Here is a 20,742-nt window from a genome sequence, read left to right on the forward strand (position 1 = left end):
GGTCCCCAAAAAGGACGGGTCGGTCCGGTTCTGTGTGGACTATCGGAAGCTCAGTGCCATCACTTTATCTGATGCCTACCCCATGCCCAGGCTTGATGAGCTCCTAGACAAGCTGGGAGGAGCTCGGTACCTTACCACCATGGACCTTACAAAGGACTACTGGCAAGTGCCGCTGGATGCAGATGCCCGGCTGAAATCAGCCTTTATCACCCCTCTGGGGCTCTATGAGTTCCTGACCCTGCCTTTCGGCCTCAAGGGAGCGCCAGCCACCTTCCAGCGCCTAGTGGACCAGCTACTGAGGGGGATGGAGAGTTTTGCCGTGGCATATATTGATGACATCTGTGTCTTTAGCCAGACCTGGGAGGACCATGTGTCCCAGGTCAGACAAGTGCTAGACCGACTCCAGGGGGCTGGGCTGACTGTAAAAGCGGAGAAGTGCAAGATGGGGATGGCTGAAATATCTTACCTGAGCCATCGGGTGGGGAGCGGCCGCCTAAAGCCGGAACCAGCCAAGGTGGAGGTGATCAGAGACTGGCCCGCTCCCCACACCAAAAAGCAGGTCCAAGCCTTTATCAGGATGGCAGGATACTACCGAAGATTTGTGCCCCATTTTAGCGCCATAGCCACCCCCATCACTGAGCTACGCAAGAAGGGGAAGCCAGACAAGGTGGTCTGGACTGAGCAGTGCCAGGAGGCTTTCCGGGCACTGAAGGAGGCTCTGGTCAGTGGCCCAGTTCTGGCAAACCCAGACTTGGACAAGCCCTTTGTGGTGTTCACCAATGCCTCAGACACGGGACTGGGGGCGGTGTTAATGCAGGAGGATGAAAAGGGGGAGAGACACCCCATCGTGTACCTGAGCAAGAAGTTGCTACCCCGGGAGCAACACTACGCGGCCATCAAGAAGGAGTGCCTGGCCATGGTGTGGGCCCTCAAGAAACTAGAGCCCTATCTCTTTGGGCGACACTTCACCGTGTACACCGACCGCTCTCCCCTGACCTGGCTGCACCAGATGAAAGGAGCCAACGCCAAACTCCTGAGGTGGAGCCTGCTCCTGCAGGATTACGACATGGATGTGGTCCATGTGAAGGGAAGTGCCAACCTGATAGCAGATGCGCTGTCCCGGAGAGGGGGCCCCGAACTTCCCCAGGTCACTGGTCAGAGAGACCCCGCTCAGTTCAGTCTCGAAGGGGGGAGAGATGTGATGATGTGACGCAGCAGGGAGGGGGAGTGTTGACCTGGGAATGTGCCCTGGGAATGGGAGACCTGAGAGCCTGTCACCTGAGCCAGGAGGGGGAGCGGGAGGTAACACCTCTGTCCAGGAATGTGGACACAGGCTGCAGGAGAGAGCCTGCTGTGGGGGTTTAGTTTCAGTTTGGTGCTGGGTGGAGGAACGCAGGGAACCCCAGGGCTGGGGTCTAAGCTCCATGCTCCCCCAGAAGGACTTTACTGAGGGGTCCTGGTTGTACCCACAAGCTCTGTTTTGGACTGTGTTCCTGTTCTCCAATAAACCTTCTGTTTTACTGGCTGGCTGAGAGTCTCAGTGAATCCCAGGAAGAGGGGTGCAGGGCCTGGACTCCCCCACACTCTGTGACACCATACACCTTACTCCATTAACTTCTGCACTGCTAATAAACTCTGTATTATTTTTCCCATATTTAGCTTTAATATGAGTTTTATGGTCAAATTCTTCAGAGACCACAGAAACAGCATTTACACACAGGGCACCAGCGCTGGGCTCTGTGTGGCTTGCCTGTGAGTTTTTATAGGATTAGCATTTACTGTGGCATTTGGGGCTGCCCTTCAGGGTCAGACAATCTGGTCTCATGTGGCCAAGCACACCACAGTGATAGCATGTAACCAGTTTATTTTTGAGGTGAGAGTTCGTACCCTCTGGGCCCCCATGAGCTCCTTTATAAGAGTCAGGGCCAGGTTTACTTTTAAATCCTTCCATCCCCTTGAACTGGGGAGAATGGTGATTAATTTTCCCCTGGGGTTTATACCCTTCCCGAACCCTGTTTTGGGCATGGGCACCTGCAAATTCCACAGCCTGTAGGACTGACTCAGGGTCCCTATCTCACACAGCTGCTCTCACATGGTCAGGAACAACGTCCAAGAACTGTTCCAAAGTTATTAGATCCAGCAGTTTTTTAAAACTCTCATGCGCCTTTGCTCCCACAACCCACATTTTAACAAAACCCATCAGCTTATGAGCACATTCTACAAAAGTACAATCATTAGACATTTTAAACTTTCTAAACTTAACCCTGTAAGACTCAGGAGTGACCTTGAATCGCCTTAACACAGAATTTTTAAACAGCACATAATCTAAGGCTTCTTGTTCCCTCAATTCACTGGCAGGACAGGCGTTTGCTGCTCATTTGGGATCTCATGCAGAACGCATAGGCATTCGAAGGTAGACAAAACCTCCTCTATGTCTTCACTATCTTTGTAAATGGGACAGATCCTTTCCCAGTTTCTTTTGTTGTTGCAGGGAAGCAGAGTAACAGATGACGATGACTTTCTTTGCTCATCCAATACTTGGAGCTGAAGTCTAGCCATCTCCTGTTGCATCTTGTGAGTCTCCTTCTCTAATTCAGCATTTTTTTGCTTTTCCAGCAATAAAATGTTTGCTAGTTTCTGTTCATGCTCAAGTTGCAGTTTATTTGCTGCCTTTTGCATTATAATTGCCTCTGCAGCTTCTGTAGCATCAGGAAAGGGCTGTGCTCCTGTCTCCTGATCACTGACTATTAACAGATCTCTCAGTTCTTGATTTGTAGCTTTATTTTTAAAGCTTATCCCCTTTTCTGAACACAAATCTTCCAGGGCTTTTTTGTCAAGGCCCTCATATGCTCTTTGCTCACCCATTGCAACTCCTCTTTAACCAGCCAAACTCTCAATACCAAAATCCAAATGTGGATAGCGTGGAGTTCTGACCCAAAGCTTAATTGACCTGGTTCTATGGATCCGAGCATGACTACACCACTGTAACAGTGCTGCCCTTGGTGGGACACAACTGTGAGTGCCAATTCTAGACAAATTGCTTAAAGCAGGGCAGTTACATCACAAGGCTGGGGTTCCTTTGCACACCAAGGCAAACCAAATCAGCCTAACAGAGAAGACTTTGGTTTTACCCCACTGGCTAACCATAAGTCACACAAGCAATTCCCTTAGACACTCCAGTGTCCTAGTATCACCACCAGTGCCACTCATTATGGGGATAAATGGTTATGAAAACCAATACCCCAGTAAAAGAAAAAGGTTTCTCTCGATCCCAAAGGACCAAGCCCCAGACCCAGGTCAATATACAAATCAGATCTTACCCAGAAATCACACTGTTGCCAATCCTTTAGAATCTAAAGGTTTATTCATAAAAGGAAAAAGATATAGATGAGTTAGAATTGGTTAAATGGAATCAATTACATACAGCGAAGTTCTTGGTTCAGGCTGGTAGCAGTGGTGGAATAAACTGCAGGCTCAAATCAAGTCTCTGGAGTACTTCCATAGCTGGGATGGGTCATTCAATCTTTTGTTCAGAGCTTCAGTTTGTAGCAAAGTCCCTCCAGAGGCAAGAAGCAGGATTGAAGACCAGATGGAGGAGCTGCAGCAGTCTTCTATAGTCTCTTGTCATTTGGCCTTTCTTTCTTTGTTCCAAAGACAATCATTCCAGTGCATGGCATGAAAAAACCTTAGAGTTCTGTCCATAGGCACGTCCCTGCATGCCTTACAAGGTGTATCTGCCTTCTCTCAATGGGTTAATTGTATAGCTGATTGTCCTTAATGGGCCATCAAGAAGGCTAGGCATTGCTGACACCAAATTGTCTGGGGTGTCACCCAGAATTATAGCATAAATTTGAAATACAGACAGTATAGAGCCAATATTTATAACTTTAAATACAAAAATGATACATGCATACAGATAGCATAATCATAATCAGCAAATCATAACCTTTCCATTGACACCTTATTTGACCTCCTTTATAGAAGGTTTGGTGCCACTACAGGACCTTGGTTGCAACAATGATCTATACGGTCCCAGTTTGTGCCAATAATGTTACACTATCTGAGGCCTTTTCAAAGCTATCCACACTGGATCTTTCAAAAGGAAAGTCGGTGGATCCATTTGTTGCTGGCACCCAGTGCCGAGAGGCTGAACAACAGCTTGAGTTGGTTCGTTACCCGGTGTGCTACACCCAATAATTACAACGGGGTGGAGAAGCAGAAAAGTTTATTTGAAGCTTCAAAAAGGTACAGGGAGATTTGAATTTCAGATCCTGTACAACAGAGCAGGAAGTTACACAGGCTTTTATACATCCTTTTCCCCAGCATACTTATTCAATAGCAAGCTGCTCCAAGTATCCATATAGCCAGCCAATCCAGTTCCCAGCTAGTTCCCTGATTTTCTGTATCATTTGTTAAACTATACATAAAGCTGCTTTATTCAGCATTGTTTTTCCATATCTCCCCTGTTTGGCCTTGCTTAGTTTCAGGCAGTCTGACTCTGCAACATACTGTTGCAGATTCTCAGCATAACTGCTGTGTGTGCCTCCAGGCGGGGGGGCCAAGGACACTTGGGCCTAGCACACAGAGCTGCTGCGAGTGCCTCCAGGCAGGAGGGGGGGGGCAAGGACACCGGGGCCTAGTGCGAGGGGGCTTCATCGACACTCGTGGTCTTCCATCCCCTCGAGTTACCTAGTGGCCATGCCCCAGTGTTCCCAACACATTCACAACAGAAAATTTCTGACTGTTAGGAACAGAAACTTCCTTGATTAAATCACTTCCACACCCTTCAGTTGCAGCAAATTGCTTGCACAGATTACCATGAGGATTCCTTTTCTTAGGAGCTTCTCTAAGCAACAATTCACCCCACACAGAAATTCTGCCTTTACCCTCTTCACCTAGGCCTTGCTCTAAAGAAACACTTTCATGAACAACAACAGACTCTTTCTGGGTCTCACTTACTTACATCCAGGATCACCTTTGACTCATCAGGCGGATTTTTACACACAAAAACTGCTAGGCAAACTGCTAGATTTCATAGTCAAAAGGTCAGCATTCTCCTTTCCTTTGCTACACACAAGTTTAGAAATTTTTCCTTCTTGCTACAGGTTTCCAAACTATCAGTAGGTAACACAATGAAATCACCTTTAGGCTTTTCTTGTGCCCTGGCTAGGATATCACCCTGGTTAGACAGAGTTGCTACACCCTTTCCCAGCGACACATTAGCAACAGGCAAAATAAAAGCACCAGAATTGTCTGGTCTCTGGGATTTTTCTAAGACACTAACTGGATGCAACCTAGCTACAGTGCCATTCTCCCTAGCAGACACAAACTTAGGACCTTTCCCTTCCTGGGCTTTAGTTGAATCCAGAACCAACTCTGAGACAACTGCACTACCCTCAACCATCACAGGCTGAAAGACACCTTCTGTCTGCTCCACAGACAAAGAACTGGAGACACATTCTCCTTTATCAGACACACAGCTTGGGATCTCATTTCCCTTGTCCCAGCACACAGGGCTGTTCACAGACAACTGCTTGGAGACTGGGGTTGCTCCCTCCATAGGCAAGTCATTACCCCTACCAGACACAGGCACATTTCCTTCATTGTCACAATTCTCCATACAGAAAACAGCTAAGGTATAGGGACTCTTATTTTCCACTATTCTTGCCTTCCCAAACTGCTGATTAGACAAAGCCATCAGCTCACAAGGCTGCCTAGGCTCCTCCAAAATTTCCTTGTCCTCCTCTCCCACCAAAAATCTACCCTTTCCTTCCTCAGCTAGGGCTTTAACCTGACCATCCACTTTAATCTGCTCCTGAGAAACATTTTCCTGACCAATGCGTTCTTTCTATGCTTGATCTAATTCCAGATTCACTTCTGAGACATTAGACAGACATTCAGAAACTTAATTCACAGACAAACAGCTGTTTGCCACCTTTCTCAGGTTAGAGTTACCCTCTCCCTGGCCATAGCAAAACTGGTTAAACACAGACAACTGCTCAGAGTAGTACAACGTACGAACGTTGTTATAAATTGGACTTCCAAGAGGATATAGTTTCAGCTGGTCTTCCATTGCTTATTTGACTTGGAGCCTAAGTCTGGCACCCCTCTCCTCAGCAGCCATATGATCCATGTTCCTTTTATGAGCCCTTTCCTCTCTTTCAGCATCTTCTTTTTGTTTTTCAGCAGCCCTTTCCTTAGCTTTCTTTTCCGGTTGGGCCAAGGTTTGCTTCTCTCTCATTCGAATTTCTGCCAGTTTTTGATTACGTTCAAATTGCAGGTTGTCTCTCAGGGCTTGCCGTTTCATTGCTTCTGCTGATGCTTTCTGGCTCATGGTCACTGCTTTTTAACCAACCAAATTCTCAATACCAAAATTCAAATTTGGATAGCGTGGGGTTCTGATCCAAAGCTTAATTGACCTGGTTCTGTGGATCCTAGCACGACTACGCCACTGTAACAATGCTGCCTCTGGTGGGACACAACTGAGAGTATCAATTCTGGACAAATTGCTTCAAGCAGGGCAGTCACAGCCCAAAGCTGGGGTCTCTTGCACACCAAACCAGTCAAACAGAGAGAACTTCGGTCTCACCCCACTGGCTAACCATAAGTCATACAAGCAATTCTCTTTGCCACTCCAGTTTTCCAGTATCACCACCAGTGCCACTCATAATGGGGATGAATGGTTATGAAAACCAATACCCCAGTAAAAGAAAAAGGGTTCTCTCGATCCCAAAGGACCAAGCCCCAGACCCAGGTCAATATACAAATCAGATCTTACCCAGAAATCATGCTGTTGCTAATCCTTTAGAATCTAAAATCTAAAGGTTTATTCATAAAAAGAAAGAAATATAGATGAGAGTTAGAATTGGTTAAATGGAATCAATTACATACAGTAATGGCAAAGTTCTTGGTTCAGGCTTGTAGCAGTGATAGAATAAACTGCAGGTTCAAATCAAGTCTCTGGAGTACATCCACAGCTGGGATGGGTCATTCAGTCCTTGGTTCAGAGCTTCAGTTTGTAGCAAGGTTCCTCCAGAAATAAGAAGCAGGATTGAAGACCAAATGGAGATGCTGCTGCTGCTGCTGCTGCCTTTTATAATCCTTTTGCCATGTGTCTTGTGCTTCCTTTGTTCCAACCACAAGCCACCCAGCACATGGCATGGAAAAACCTTAGAGTTCTGTCCATAGGCATGTCCCTGCATGCCTTGCTGAGTCACAAGGTGTAGCTGCCTTTTCTCAATGGGTCAGTTGTATAGCTGATGGTCCTTAATGGGCCATCAAGCAGGCTTGGCAGTGCTGATGCTAAATTGTCTGGGGTGTCACCCAGAAGCATAGCACAAGTTTGAAATACAGACAGTATAGAGCCAATACTTACAACTTTAAATACAAAAATGATACATGCATACAAATAGCATAATCATAACCAACAAATCATAACCTTTTCATGGACACCTTACATGACCTCCTTTGTACAAGATTTGGTGCCACTATATGACCTTGGTTGCAACAATGATCTATACGGTCGCGGGTCATGTCAATAATGTCACAGGGCCATGCCCCAAACCGAAGGGATGGTGGTAGGAAGTAGCCCAGGGCAGTGGATTTAGAATCCCTGCTCGGGGTCCCCCTGGTCAGGGGTTGACTCTCAAGACATTGGGCTGGACCTAACGGAGAGGGAGGGCCCAGGTTCACACATCCCATTGCCTAAAAGACTGAGGCACCTTGACTCGGGAAGCAAGGGGCCGGAGGTCGGGTGTACCAACCACTACACTGCCTGGCCCTCCAGGCAGGGCTGGTGTTAGAGGGTGGCAAGCAGGGCAATTGCCAAGGCCCTGCAAAGCTAAGTTACATTCTTCAGCCCTGGGCAGTGGGGATCGGGGTTGGAGCGCCACCTCTACCCCCTGACTCACCTCAGTGGGCCTCCTGGCCTGTGGGTCAGTGTCAAAGCCTCTGCACCCAGCACTGGCTCTGCCCCCAGAGATCAGGTTTCAGAGTAACAGCCGTGTTAGTCTGTCTTTGCAAAAAGAAAAGGAGTACTTGTGGCACCTTAGAGACTAACCAATTTATTTGAGCATGAGCTTTCGTGAGCTACATGCTCAAATAAATTGGTTAGTCTCTAAGGTGCCACAAGTACTCCTTTTCTTTTTCTCCCAGAGATCGTCACACATGCCTGCCGTGGGGGGCAACTCCCTATTTTCTGCCCTGGCCCTAGTGAGTCTAATGCCAGCCCTGCCTCCAGGCACTATGTTACAGGCCTAAACAACCGAGGGATTAAGCAGTTGAAAAGACATGTACGTAAGTGCAAGAAAAATCAGGATTCCCCGTACACACTGAGGATTCCCCACACACTAACTGAAAAAAGATCCATGCATCTCTACAGACAGCTCTGTAAACACCTTTGCTCAGTGTGCAGCAGTGGGTTAGAAAGCTCCCATAATATTAGTGTGTATTAGACAGCAATAGAGAATATAACTGAAATATTATAATACAGTTCTATAAATCAATTGTACACCCTCACTAGGTTCAAACTTGGGAAACCGATTTAAAAAGTAGATAATGGGGGCAAAGGTCCAGAGAAAGGCAACTGAAATGCTAGGTGGTATATGGATTAATGGTTATGAGAAATAGTGGTGTGAGGCAGTCCAGTTTACTCTCTTACAATACAGGAACAATGGGTCACTCAATGAAATGAAAAGGCAACAGATTTAACACGGATCAAAAGGAAATACTTCTTTACGCACCACATAATTAACCTGTGAAACTTACTACTACATATCACTAAGGCTGAGAGCAGAATTTTAAAAAGTCTTGTCATTTACATGAATAGAAATATTTGGACCTAGTAATCATTTTTTTTTTCTGAGCATATTAGGAGGAGGAAAAATACAGTTATAACTTAACTATGCTGTGGGTACTGCCTTGCCATATTTAGCCCTGGTACATCCAGCTAGGATTGCTGTTGGTGTCTGTCCCTCATGGCTATGTGCATGGCTCGCCCATGTAGAAGGTGAAGCTATGTGAGTGGGGTACTAATTTGTACCTTGTACCTTGGTTCTGAATCTCTTGCCGACTGGCGTCAGCTGCACCCACTCTAGCTAGGCCAAGCAAGCTCTACATGCCCTCTGTACGAGCAGAGGTACAGTGTGCCACCTCATGGTTCATTGGGTAGAAGTGCTGGGCACATCCTGTGTCCTGAAGGTCAGGTCAGCAGCAATCTCAGTTTCCAGTTAACAGTCCAGGACTTTTATGGCTTAGGCAGGTCTCATTTGTGAATGGTGTTTTCCTTTTTAGGGCCCTAGCTCACAAAAGCTTATGCTCAAATAAATTTGTTAGTCTCTAAGGTGCCACAAGTACTCCTTTTTTTTTTTAGAGAAGCTGTATGTATGCAGAGCTGATTATCCTGCAAACAGTGTTATATATTAATATTTGTACAGCTGCATGGGCGTCCTGGGGTTCTTAGAATCGAAAGTCTCACAGCTTCTATACAGCCTCTTTAATTAACTTAATGCAGACATTAGTGTGACACAGGGAATGTCTCTCAAGGGGGAAGTTTTTCATTTATCGCCACTTAGCCAAGGCATTTTATACTTTTCATTTCCATACAGTAAATCCTGCTTTGTGGAGTGAAAACTAGCCTTTTGCTTTCACAGTCAACAGTTTGCCTGCCTGGGAGAGATGAAGCTCCCCAGGCAGAGCAGTCAGCATATCTCTGAGCTGTGGCCCTGACTTACTTTTGCCTCTGCCCCCAAAGGAGCCCAGCACCAACTGGTGCCACCCCCTGAAGCCAGTCTCTGCCCACGGAGCCTGCCTGCCATGAAATGCTTCCTGAGGCACTCGCTTGCTGCTGCCTGGGTAGTGCCCAGCTGTGCAGAGGTGGCTTGGCTCAGGGAGCAGAGCAGGGAGGGCTGCTGGGCAGAGAGCTAGGGGCCCGAGTGAGCCGAGCGGCTCCCACCGCCTTCCGATCAGCCGGCTTCTGGCAGGAGGTGATGGTTTTCAAACTGGGATGTGCCCCCCCGGCAGTTCAGAAACCTCTGCTAAATTGAAGGCAGAAATCTGGGGAGGCAGGTGACCCCCGCCCCCCATGGCTCCATTTTTCTGTCCCTGCAGCTTTTCACCCTGGGCAGCTGCCTTGCTCGCTCCACCCTGGTTATGGCTCTGGGCACTGCAACCCCGGAAGTTGCAATGCCCTAAGTGGAGAGCCAAGCCCAGCCAGCCCCACAGCACAGGAGCTGCAGGAGCCGCCACTGTGGGGTGAGTGCTGGACAGGATCCTACTTCCCAGGGGGTAAGAGCCAACCAAACCCACCCCAGGGCCTCCACTCCCAAATCATTTACTGCATTGTGACAGGCCATAAACATTTATAAATGGGTCCTGAGTCCAAAAATGTTGAGAACCACTGCTGTAAGGTATTGGACATACTAGTACAGTGCACTTCTCCGCACATGTCTCTCGCCACAGGTGGGGTACAGTAGAACTGTACCTGAAGGAGCCCTCTGCTCGTGCTTATCTAATAGCAAAATGTTTCTCTGCATAGAGAGGTTTTGATAGTGCCTTACTTATGTTCCTAGAGTTAGCAGAGCCTGAACAGTTAGCTGTGAGGCTGGTAGACAGGTACAGAAAACTGCTTGTTTTGCCATTGGCTGTGTGGATTCTGTCCTTGATCATGGTCAGTATCCATCATTCACTGCATTATCTTTTTTGTCTTGTAGGTGAAAGAATGGTTATGTTTGAATTGCCAGATGCAGAGAGCTTTGGGAATGGACATGACCACCGCACCTCGCTCCAAAAGCCAGCAGCAGCTACATTCCCCTTCACTTTCTCCATCCCACTCCCCAGCCAAACATCCCCAGCCTCCACCCCTGGGAATGACAGGACAGGAGAAACCACCAGGAACTGTGCAGCCAGGTATTAGGCAGGGTGCTGGTGTTCTGCAATCAGAGTCACCAAAATCACCCCAAGCTACAGCACAGAGGGAACAACACAGCCAAGGGCAGCCAAAACCTGCTGCACCTCAGGAAGTGGTGAGGTCTTCCCCTCAGCATCAAGCAAAGCCTTCCACCTGTGACCAGAGACAGACTGTGGGAGACTCCCCAGCAAAGACTTCAGCACCCCCCCACAGTGCTGCAGCACAAGAGCAACTCCAAGAGGGCCTCACAGAAAAGCTCTTCGGGTTTGGGGCTTCTCTTTTGACCCAGGCAAGCACACTCATGTCTGTCCAGCCAGAGGCCACCCTGCAAAGTCAACAGTCCCCTGGCAAAGTGCCTCCAAAAATTGTCTTCAGTGATGCCAGCAAAGAAGCTGGACTCAGAGCCTCAAGTGCTGCATCTGGAGCACAGAGTAGGGCTGGGACTACCCCAGCTACAAAGCAAGGAAAAGCAGCACAAGTCATCAAGCCAAAGGAAGTGCCGAAGGAAAGGGTCTTGTGCCCCCTCTGCAAATCAGAGATCAGTGTGGGCTCCGGGGAACCATCCAACTATAATACTTGTACGACCTGTAAACAGCAGGTCTGCCTCATGTGTGGATTCAACCCAACACCTCATCTTGTGGAGGTAAGGAGGCTGCACACTGGGCTTGACCATCTATCAGTTCACTGGGAATCCTGATTCTGTTCTGAGATTTGGATATTAATAACATGGGAAAAGTCAGTGCATTTTTCTTTCAGGTTTTAATAGACTTCTAAAAAAGCCTTGACAAAGTCCCTCTCTAAAGGCCAATTAATTTGCAACAAGTTAGGGGGCTTTAGAAATGAATCACACCACTGTGGTGCATTACCCCATTGTGTAGACAAGCCCTAGATGTGTACTTGGGCCATGTGTTTGGATCTTGGTTGTGTTGGGATTTTACCATATTTGATTTGGGGTGGCAGGGTAGAGTTGCTGAAGATGGCCTTTGCAGTTTGCTTGGCACATCCTTGTTTGGTTGCAGCCCTTTAATGGCATCTTTGGGTGTCCAAGAGTATAGAATGTGGCTGCTGCCTGCTGCGAGGGCTTGGAGTCCTCAGGCCCTATGGTTATGGGCAGGAGGAAGCAATATGAAGGCAGATTTTATGTTAGGCAGGGGCCTGTAGCAAGACATTTGTACAGCCTGTTATTTCTCAGGACAATAGGGTACTGGAAGTGGATCCCAGCTTTGGGGTCATGCTGTTCAATGGAAGACTGGTGGTGAATAAGTCAGTAATCATCCATGACTTGATAAGGGATGAGGCTCCTTACTTTGGCTGCATAATGCTGCAGGACTGGTTTTGGTGCAGTTGGTTCCATCTGGGAACTAGGTACAGTGTGATGTAAAGGGGGATTGTTGGGGAGATGATGTGGCTGTGCTGTTTATGTCCAATATAAAATGTAAGAGACATCCTGCTCCCAAACTAGCTCTGATAGAGTGCGTCCTTTGGGTATGTAGGATAAAGATCGGATGGAGTACCATTGCTGGTATATGGTTCACCATGTTGCACTGCATTATTCCCTGCACAAATTGCCTCACAGGCAGAGAGGCTGGTAGCATTCGTTGACTTTAACATCCATGTGGATCTCAAATTTCCTGGGCCTGCTCAGGGTTTCCTGGTCACTATAAAGACCAGGGTGGCTGTCCAAGGTGATTGAAAGCTTGGCTCCTATAGGTGGTTGAACTTTGGCTCTGGTGTTTGGGTTAGAGTTAGATTGGGGGATTGACTATTATACCCTTGTCTGTTGCTGTATGATATTAAATCAGTTGTTTTTCATGATTTTAAAGACGTCTAACGAGAAAACACTGAAAAACATCCTATTTGTAACCAGTTCTGCTTAAGTACAATGTATAGTTCGGGTACGCTAGATGTTTTTTTTTTTTTTAATTAAGAATACTGGCATAAAAACAGCAATTTGGACTCAATTTTCACCATTGGTATCAAGCACTGCAATTCCATTGTCTCCAGTGGAGTTGTTCCTGCTTATGCCTGTAGTGAATATGGCTCCTTATTGTTCAGGTTCCAGGTTTTCCTATTGCTAGTGCCACAGGAAGTGGTGCTGCTGATTCAATAGGTGCCACACTCCCCTCTGAGTTAGTAGTAGAGCAATGCTCTTACTTGGTGTTGTGCTGCTGGAGTGTCTGTCATTTGGATGGGATATTAAACCAAAGTCATTTAACGTTGCCATGCACTTTGCCCAAAGAGTACTGATGGTAACCCTGCTATCCTGGCCCAATTCCATTATGAGTAAGGTTGCGATTTTATCACGGAGGTCACGGAATCCATGATTTCCAGAGACCTCCGTGACTTCAGCCTGCGGTGGCTGGGAGCTGCTGGGTCCCCCTGTGGCAGCTGGGAGCAGCAGGCTGCCACAGCCACCTCCAGCGGCAGGGGCCTCCCGGATCTCCGAGCCGCCGCAGGTGGTGGGGGTACCCCGCAGCTCTTGGCCACTGCAGGCAGCGGGCCCCCCCTCCACATCTCTGAGCTACTGTGGGCGGCAGGGGTACCCCCGAGCTCCTAGCTGCCACATGCTGGAGAGCACCTCACAGCTCTCAACCCCTGCAGGCAGTGGGGGCCTCCCATAGCTCTGAGCTGTTGTGGGCGGCAGTGGTATCCCCCAGTTTCTGGCTGCCGCGGGCGTAGGGGAACTCCGGAGCACCAAGCCACTGCAGGTGGCAGAGTTATCCGGCAGCTCCCAGCCACCTGGAGCCCCCGGAGCTTCGAGCCACCATGAGTGGTGGGGGTACACCACAGCTCTCGGCTACCCAGGGCCCCTCGGAGCTCTGAGCCACAGCAGGGGTAACCTACAGCTCCCGGCTACCTCAGGCAGTGGAGGTACCTCACAGCTCCTGGCCACCCAGGGCCCCTGGGTGCTCCAAGCCACCGCAGGCTGTGGGGGACCCTAGAGCCCTGAGCCCCCCAGAGGAGGTGGGGGTCCCAAGAGCTCACAGCAGGGCCCTGCAGGTGCCCAGCCACTGCAGGCGGTATGGGGACCCCACAGCTGAGCTCCCTATTTTGTCATGGATATTTTTAGTAAAAGTCAGGGACAGGTCATGGGCTTCCATGAATTTTTCTTTATTGCCTGTGACCTGTCCCTGACTTTTACTAAAAACATCCGTGACAAAATCTTAACCTTACTAATAAGACAGTAAATATCTTAATGCCTTTATATAAATCCACGGTATGCCCACACATTGAATACTGTGGGGCGTTCTGGTCACCCCATCTCAAAAAAGATATATTGGAATTGGAAAAGATACAGAAAAGAGCAACAAAATTAACTAAAAGAAAAGGAGTACTTGTGGCACCTTAGAGACTAACACATTTATTTGAGCATAAGCTTTTGTGAGCTACAGCTCACTTCATCCGATGAAGTTAGCTATAGCTCATAAAAGCTTATGCTCAGATAAATTTGTTAGTCTCTAAGGTGCCGCAAGTACTCCTTTTCTTTTTGCGGATACAGACTAAGACTGCTGCTACTCTGAAACCTGTCAAAATTAACTAAGGGTATGGAACAGTTTCCATATGAGGAGAGATTAAAAAGACTGGGACTGTTCATCGTAGAAAAGAGACAACTAAGGGTGATATGATAGAGGTCTATAAAATCATGAATGGTGTGGAGAAAGTGAATAAGGAAGTGTTATTTAATCCTTCACATAACACAAGAACCAGTGGTCATCCTATGAAATTAATAGGCAGCAAGTTTAAAACAAGCAAAAGGAAGTATTTCTTCATACTACACACAGTCAATCTGTGGAGCTTGTTACCAGGGGATATTGTGAAGGACAAAACTACAATGGGTTCAAAATATAACTAGATAAGTTCATGGAGGATAGGTCCATCAATGGCTGTTAGCCAGGATGGGCAGGGATACATGTCCATGCTCTAGGTGTTCCTAGCCTCTGATTGCCAGTGGACGATGGGAGTGATCATTTGATGATTACCTGTTCTGTTCATTCCATCTGATGCATCTGGCACTGGCCACTGCCGGCAGACTGGATAGTAGGCTAGTTGGACCATTGGTCTGACCCAGCCTGGCTGTTCTTACGAGGTTTGAATGTTGGAATGAGTATCTAACAATAGTCTTCAGTGAAAATGGGTTTAAATTAACACAACTTTAAAGGTTTGTGAATTATGCACTGGGGTGAGCCCCAGCACATGTGTTCCCCTAAGGAATGATGAGTGGTGTATGTCATTCAGTGTGTATGTCATTCAGTGTGCATTGTAATGCTCCACACCAGCCAGGAATGCTTTCATATCTGGCCTATTTTCAGGAAATCCAGAAACTGAGAAAAGGGATTAACCACCTTGCCCTCCTCCTCATCTCACCAACTTGCCCCCTTTGCTCATGGAACTCAGCTCAGGACTAAGAGTTCTGTTTCCACTGATAATACTTTGTACATCACAAACCTCAGTTAGTGAGGCCTGGCACCAATGCTTTCATATAGGTTGTCACTGTGCCTCAGTGGATCACAACTGAGGATACTGAATTCAGGACAAGCTGCTGAGAAATAGGGCAGACACACCCCAGAATTGGTGGTTATTCTTCCATAAGATGTACCAATCCAGCAGCAAAAGTAAACTTCTGTCTCACCACATTGGATAACAAGAAATGGAGTCTCCTTAGGTATTCCAGTCCTGGATTCAACACCCAGACACTAGACTGGACGGGTGGTTATTTAAAACCAATTTCATCAACCAAAGGGTCCTTTTGATTCCAAAGGTCCAGCCACATACCCAGGTCAATATATAACTCAAATCTTACCCAATAATCACGCTGTTGTGAACCCTTTAGTATCTAATATATAAAGATTTATTTATAAAAAGAAAAAAAGGTGGGAGTTTAAATTGGTTAAAGGAATCAAATGCATACAATAATTGCAAGGTTCTTGGATCAGGCTTAATGCAGTGATGAAATAAACTGCTGGCTTGTTAAGAGTCTGGTTGCTTCCAAATGACTTGGAAGGTCCTTAGTCCCTTGGTTAGAATGCTTCCATTGGTATAAGTTCATAGTCCAAAGTTTTGAGCAGGAAAGAGGCAAAATGGAGATGTTTCTAGGGCCTTTTATAGCTTCTGCCATGTGGAGGGAAACCCATTGTTTTATTCAAAGCCCTCCGCACCGCTTGTGGAAAAAGAGGTAACAAGATGGAGTTTAGTGTCACATGGTCTTGTCACATGCTCTTGCATGATTTGCTAAGTCATAGCAGGGGCCATTACCCATACTCTAGTTCAGGGGTGGGCAAACTACAGCCCACGAGCCACATCCAGCCCACCAGCTGTTTTAAGCCAGCCCTCAAGCTCTCGCTGAGGAGCGGGGTCTGGGACTTGCCCTGCTCCAGCACTCTGGCAGTTCAGTCGTGACGCAGAGTCGGGGGCTGCTCCATGCGGCTCCCGGAAGCAGTGGCATGGACCTGCTTCAACTCTGGCAGCCACTCTGCATACTGCCCCGGCCCCAAGCGCCGCCCCCACAGCTCCCATTGGCCAGGAACCACCTGGCCGCGCCTCCACATAGGAGCCAGAGAAGGGACATGCTGTTGCTTCCGGGAGCCGCTTTAGGTAAGCGCCCCCTGGAGCCTGCACCCCTGAGCCTCTCCCCATGCCCCAACCCCCTGTCCCAGCCCTGATCCCTCTCCTGCCCTCCGAACCCCTTGATCCCAGCTCAGAGCACCCTCCTACACCCCAAAATCTGCATCCCCAGAGCCTGCACCCCCAGCCGGAGCCTGCACCCCTTCTCACTCCCCTGGCCCAGCCTGAAGCCCCTTCCCGCACCCTGGACTCCTCATTTCTGGCCCCACCCCAGAGCCCGCACCCTCAACCAGAGCCCCCACATCCTCCCGCACCCCAACTTTGTGAGCATTCATGGTCTGCCATACAATTTCTATTCCCAGATGTGGCCCTTGGGCCAAAAAGTTTGCCCACCCCTGCTCTAGTTAGAAGGTTCACATGAATGTCCATCAGGTGTGGATAGGCGTCTTCCATGGTCCATTGTGAGTTAAGTGTTCCTTGATGAGCCGTTCAACTTGAATAGTTCCTTCACAATGTTCAGGCTAAATATCTTGTGTATGTTATCACAGGAGCAAACATTTGAAATACAGGTACACAGTTAATATTCATAACTTCAGATACAAAAATGATGCATGCATGCAAATAGGATAATCATATTCAGCAAACCATAACTTTTCCATTGACACCTTATTTGACATACTTTGTACAAGTTTTGTTGCAATTATATAACAGTGTAGATTCTACATAGTCATATTTTAATCAGATAACGTCACATAGGTCACCTGGGATCACCTCCAGTTTCAGATGGAGTAACTCAGGCACAGAGATCAAGTCCCACATTTTCAAAGGTGCCCACTGACTGGGGCTGCCCCAGTTCTTGTGTACCCAGCTTTAGACTTCTTAGGCCAAATTCATCACTGATGTAATCCCACTGGAGCCAGTGGAGTTACACCAGGGATGAATATGGTCACTGGGTCCTAATTTTCAACTATTCCTGTTATCTGCAGTTCCCGTTGACTGCAGATGAGAGGAGAGAGTACCTCTGTGTGTGGTACTGAGGAAATGTAGAGTGCTGCATAAATAGCAAGGAGGGAGAGCCGATTTTCTGAGGCTGCTCTAAAGGGTTAGAACTAGGAGAACCTGGGTGAGAGTGAGCAAAGGCAGTAAAAACATTCCCTGGTGCTGAGGTCTATTACGTCTGCCAAAGGAAGTAACAGGAGCTCCGTTGCTTGGCTCAAAGCACTGGAGGTTATGTGGGGGTGAACAAGACAGAACGAGAAGCAATGGTCTCAAGTTGCAGTAGGGGAGGTCTAGGTTGGATATTAGGAGGGTGGTGAAGCACTGGAATGGGTTATCTAGGGAGGTGGTGGAATCTCCCTCCTTAGAGGTTTTTAAGGCCTGGCGTGACAAAGCCCTGGCTGGGATGATTTAGTTGGTGTTGGTCCTTGTTTGAGCAAGGGATTGGACTAGATGACCTCCTGAGGTCTCTTCCAACCCTAATATTCTATGAATCCTGTACTGGCTGGGAAAGTACAAATTAAGTTGCTTGCCCAGCATCACATAGGACATTTGTAGTAAAAGTGGGAGCGGAACGCTCCCAACTATCTGATATGCTAAAGCTGTGTTTTCTCCACTAGACCTCCATGTTCTCAGGCAAATTTCTTCAACTCTCCATAGCGTAGCTATGTCACCAGTAGAAGGGGCTGCTCATGCATACCTGGTTTTGCAGAGCACTTTGTGGTGATCTGTACTGCAGTGTAAGCATCAAGCATTATTTTTAATCCCATGTTTTAGAGCACCAGTAAGTGAGGTCTCTCTGTGAGCCAGGCTGGCTCTGCAAGGGGCTCAGAAACAGGCTCCTGGTCCCTTTCCCCAAGCTGACTTTGCTGGGGGCTTGGGACTAGGTTGCATCTCCCTCTCCTAGAGCTGCTCTGGGTTTGCCAGGGATCTCAGTATTGGACTGCAGCTTTCTCTTTTTGAGCTGGGCTGGCTCTGCAGTGCTAACAGCAGTGAAAACTTATTTTAGACACTGAGGTCAGCAGATGGGACTCTGAATATGCCAGGGAGCTAATCTGTGGCCATTTCAGACTGTTAAAGGATAATAAATACAGAACTCCTAATGGATGTTATATTTTTGCATTCTGGTTAGTTGAGTATACAGTACGTGACAGATTTTCAACAATTTGGGCATGAGATCAAAATCATGAAGGTTGATTGATCAAAATGACATGAAGCTTTGTGAAGCAGAAGATTCCAAGAGGCATTGCCATGCAACAATCACTGCCAAAAACAGCCAAAAGAAAATACAAACTGAAATGAAGGGAATTTGCTACATCCTCGAAGTCGAAGGTACATGAGGATGGGAACTGGATGTGACAAATAGGGTCCTAACCAGAGGCAATGCCGAAGTCCATCTAGAAGAGACATTGAGCTCCAGTCTACAAGTTACCTGCTACTGTCACTGGTGTAAAGGAAAGTGATAGCTGCACTGTGAGGTGGAGAGTCTCCATCAGATGTTGATGTAGTTGGAATCATTCCTTAATGCTGTTCACTGGTGACAGTGCTATGTAGATTTCACTTACCCTGGCTCCCTTTCCCCACCCTTATCAATATACCTATTAGTACAAGCCTCCAGACTACCCTGTCCTTGCTGGGAGGTACTGCCTGAGGGAACCTGCCTCTGGAGGCTAAGGCAATGGGGCCAAATCCCAGCCCTGGCTCAGAGCCCAGCCAGAGTGCTGTCACTAAGCTGGGCTCCACAGCTACCACCAACTCTTCAGATCCTGCCAGTGGAGACTCTTTACAGCAGCAGCTGCAGAGCTGCTGACAAGACAGAGCCATAGAGACAAAATGACTCCTCATCCATTCCCCCGCTCCCCCCACCACCACCTCCCACCGTGTTGAGTTGTGTCACTGAGGAAAGACATTTCAGCTGCAGGGGTGGAGTAAGAGTGGAGCAGCCCGTGAGAGGAGAGGGGAAAGCAGCTCCCTGCTGAAGGCCAGTGCCAGCTCCATTTGGAGCAGCCAGCTAGGCAGAGTACGGGTCCAGTCTAATGAAGGAATCCCCCATTTCCAGGGTGAGGAGAAGGATGCAGTAGAACCTCCTTCCCTACAAGTCAGTCATAGCTGAAGGTGTAATCAGGTGGCCTGCCCCTTCCCAGTTCAGGCAGCCAGCCAGCCCTGTTCATTTCTCAGACCCAGCTGGCAGAATCAGCACTAGGCATAAGCAAGCTAAGCAATGGTTTAAGGCCCTGAGCAGCTCAAGGGGGCCCCCTATTAGCGTATTATTGTGGGGGGGAACAATATTCCTGCTTAGGGTCCCCAATAGGCTAGCACCACCTCTGCCAGCTGGGAAGAGGTCAGTGGTTCCTATAAAGGGCTGAGAGAGCACACTTGGAAGGGAGCTGCAGGAGGGAGATTGGCTCCCGTGACTAGCCATGGAGCAGAGTGAAAGGCTTCTGGGCCCCAGCAGCCTACTGTGGTTGTGAGTTTATTACTTTGCAAGTTCTTGTTTGCATTAATAAAATAGTGCCCTGGAAGAAGGGCCTGAAAGACTTTGGGTATGACAGAGAGTCCCTCATGGGCTGGGGAGCCAGGCCATCATCCCACATGGGCAGGAAGGAGGGGTGGATTGGTGATGAGCTCCTGGAACTTGGGGGAAACTGGGGCAGTAACTAGCCTGAAGCTAGACAGTGTAGCTGACACTGCTGCCAAGGGGCTGGTTTCTTCCTCTTCTCACAGATATCTCCACCAAGGTTACTGAGTCCCATGTGTAGTAGACACCCTTGCCTAGAATCTGTAGGCTTAGAATGATTTGATTTTTATCGGTAAACCTATTCAATGTGGATTTCATTGTACACCCACAAACCGAGGACAAAATATTTCCATTAATAATAATTGAAATGAACAGATAGGCAAAATAAGAAAAATGCTGCTTGAGATCTTATTACAGTTTGGTTTAAGGATATTTATTTTGCATAATTTGACATGATGCTGGCAATTTGTGTTTGGCTATAAAGCTTGAACTTTTTGTATCTGTGTCTATTGTCATTAAATAATTATTATTGACATCCCCCATAATTTCTTCAAACATGAAAATTATATATACAAAAATAGAAAAATGTGCTTAAAACCCATAATTTTGAGCAACTGTGAAAATGTCAATTAATTAAAAATTGACAAAATGTTTAAAAATAAACACTGATGTTATCTGTCAAAATCATAAATATATAGAACTCTGCCAAGCCTGAGGAGCTGTGTCGGGCCAGAAATAAGGCAAACCGTGCCTCTCTCTA

At 47.6% G+C, this 20,742-nt stretch overlaps 1 protein-coding gene across 3 annotated transcripts in view; it reads left to right on the forward strand.

The window, feature by feature from the left end:
• BSN (bassoon presynaptic cytomatrix protein) overlaps positions 1-20,742 on the forward strand; it is a 465,957-nt gene that overhangs the window by 114,033 nt on the left and 331,182 nt on the right. For 2 of the 3 annotated variants that reach the window (XM_073352634.1, XM_073352633.1), the window contains exon 3: positions 10,710-11,549. The exons of the other annotated variant lie outside the window; for it this stretch is intronic. In XM_073352634.1, coding sequence (XP_073208735.1) covers positions 10,710-11,549 — 840 coding nt within the window. The remainder of the gene's footprint in view (positions 1-10,709; positions 11,550-20,742) is intronic. 3 annotated transcript variants of the gene reach the window in all.

The sequence above is a fragment of the Lepidochelys kempii genome, chromosome 7 (genome assembly GCF_965140265.1).
Source record: "Lepidochelys kempii isolate rLepKem1 chromosome 7, rLepKem1.hap2, whole genome shotgun sequence".
NCBI classification, from domain to species: Eukaryota; Metazoa; Chordata; order Testudines; family Cheloniidae; genus Lepidochelys; species Lepidochelys kempii.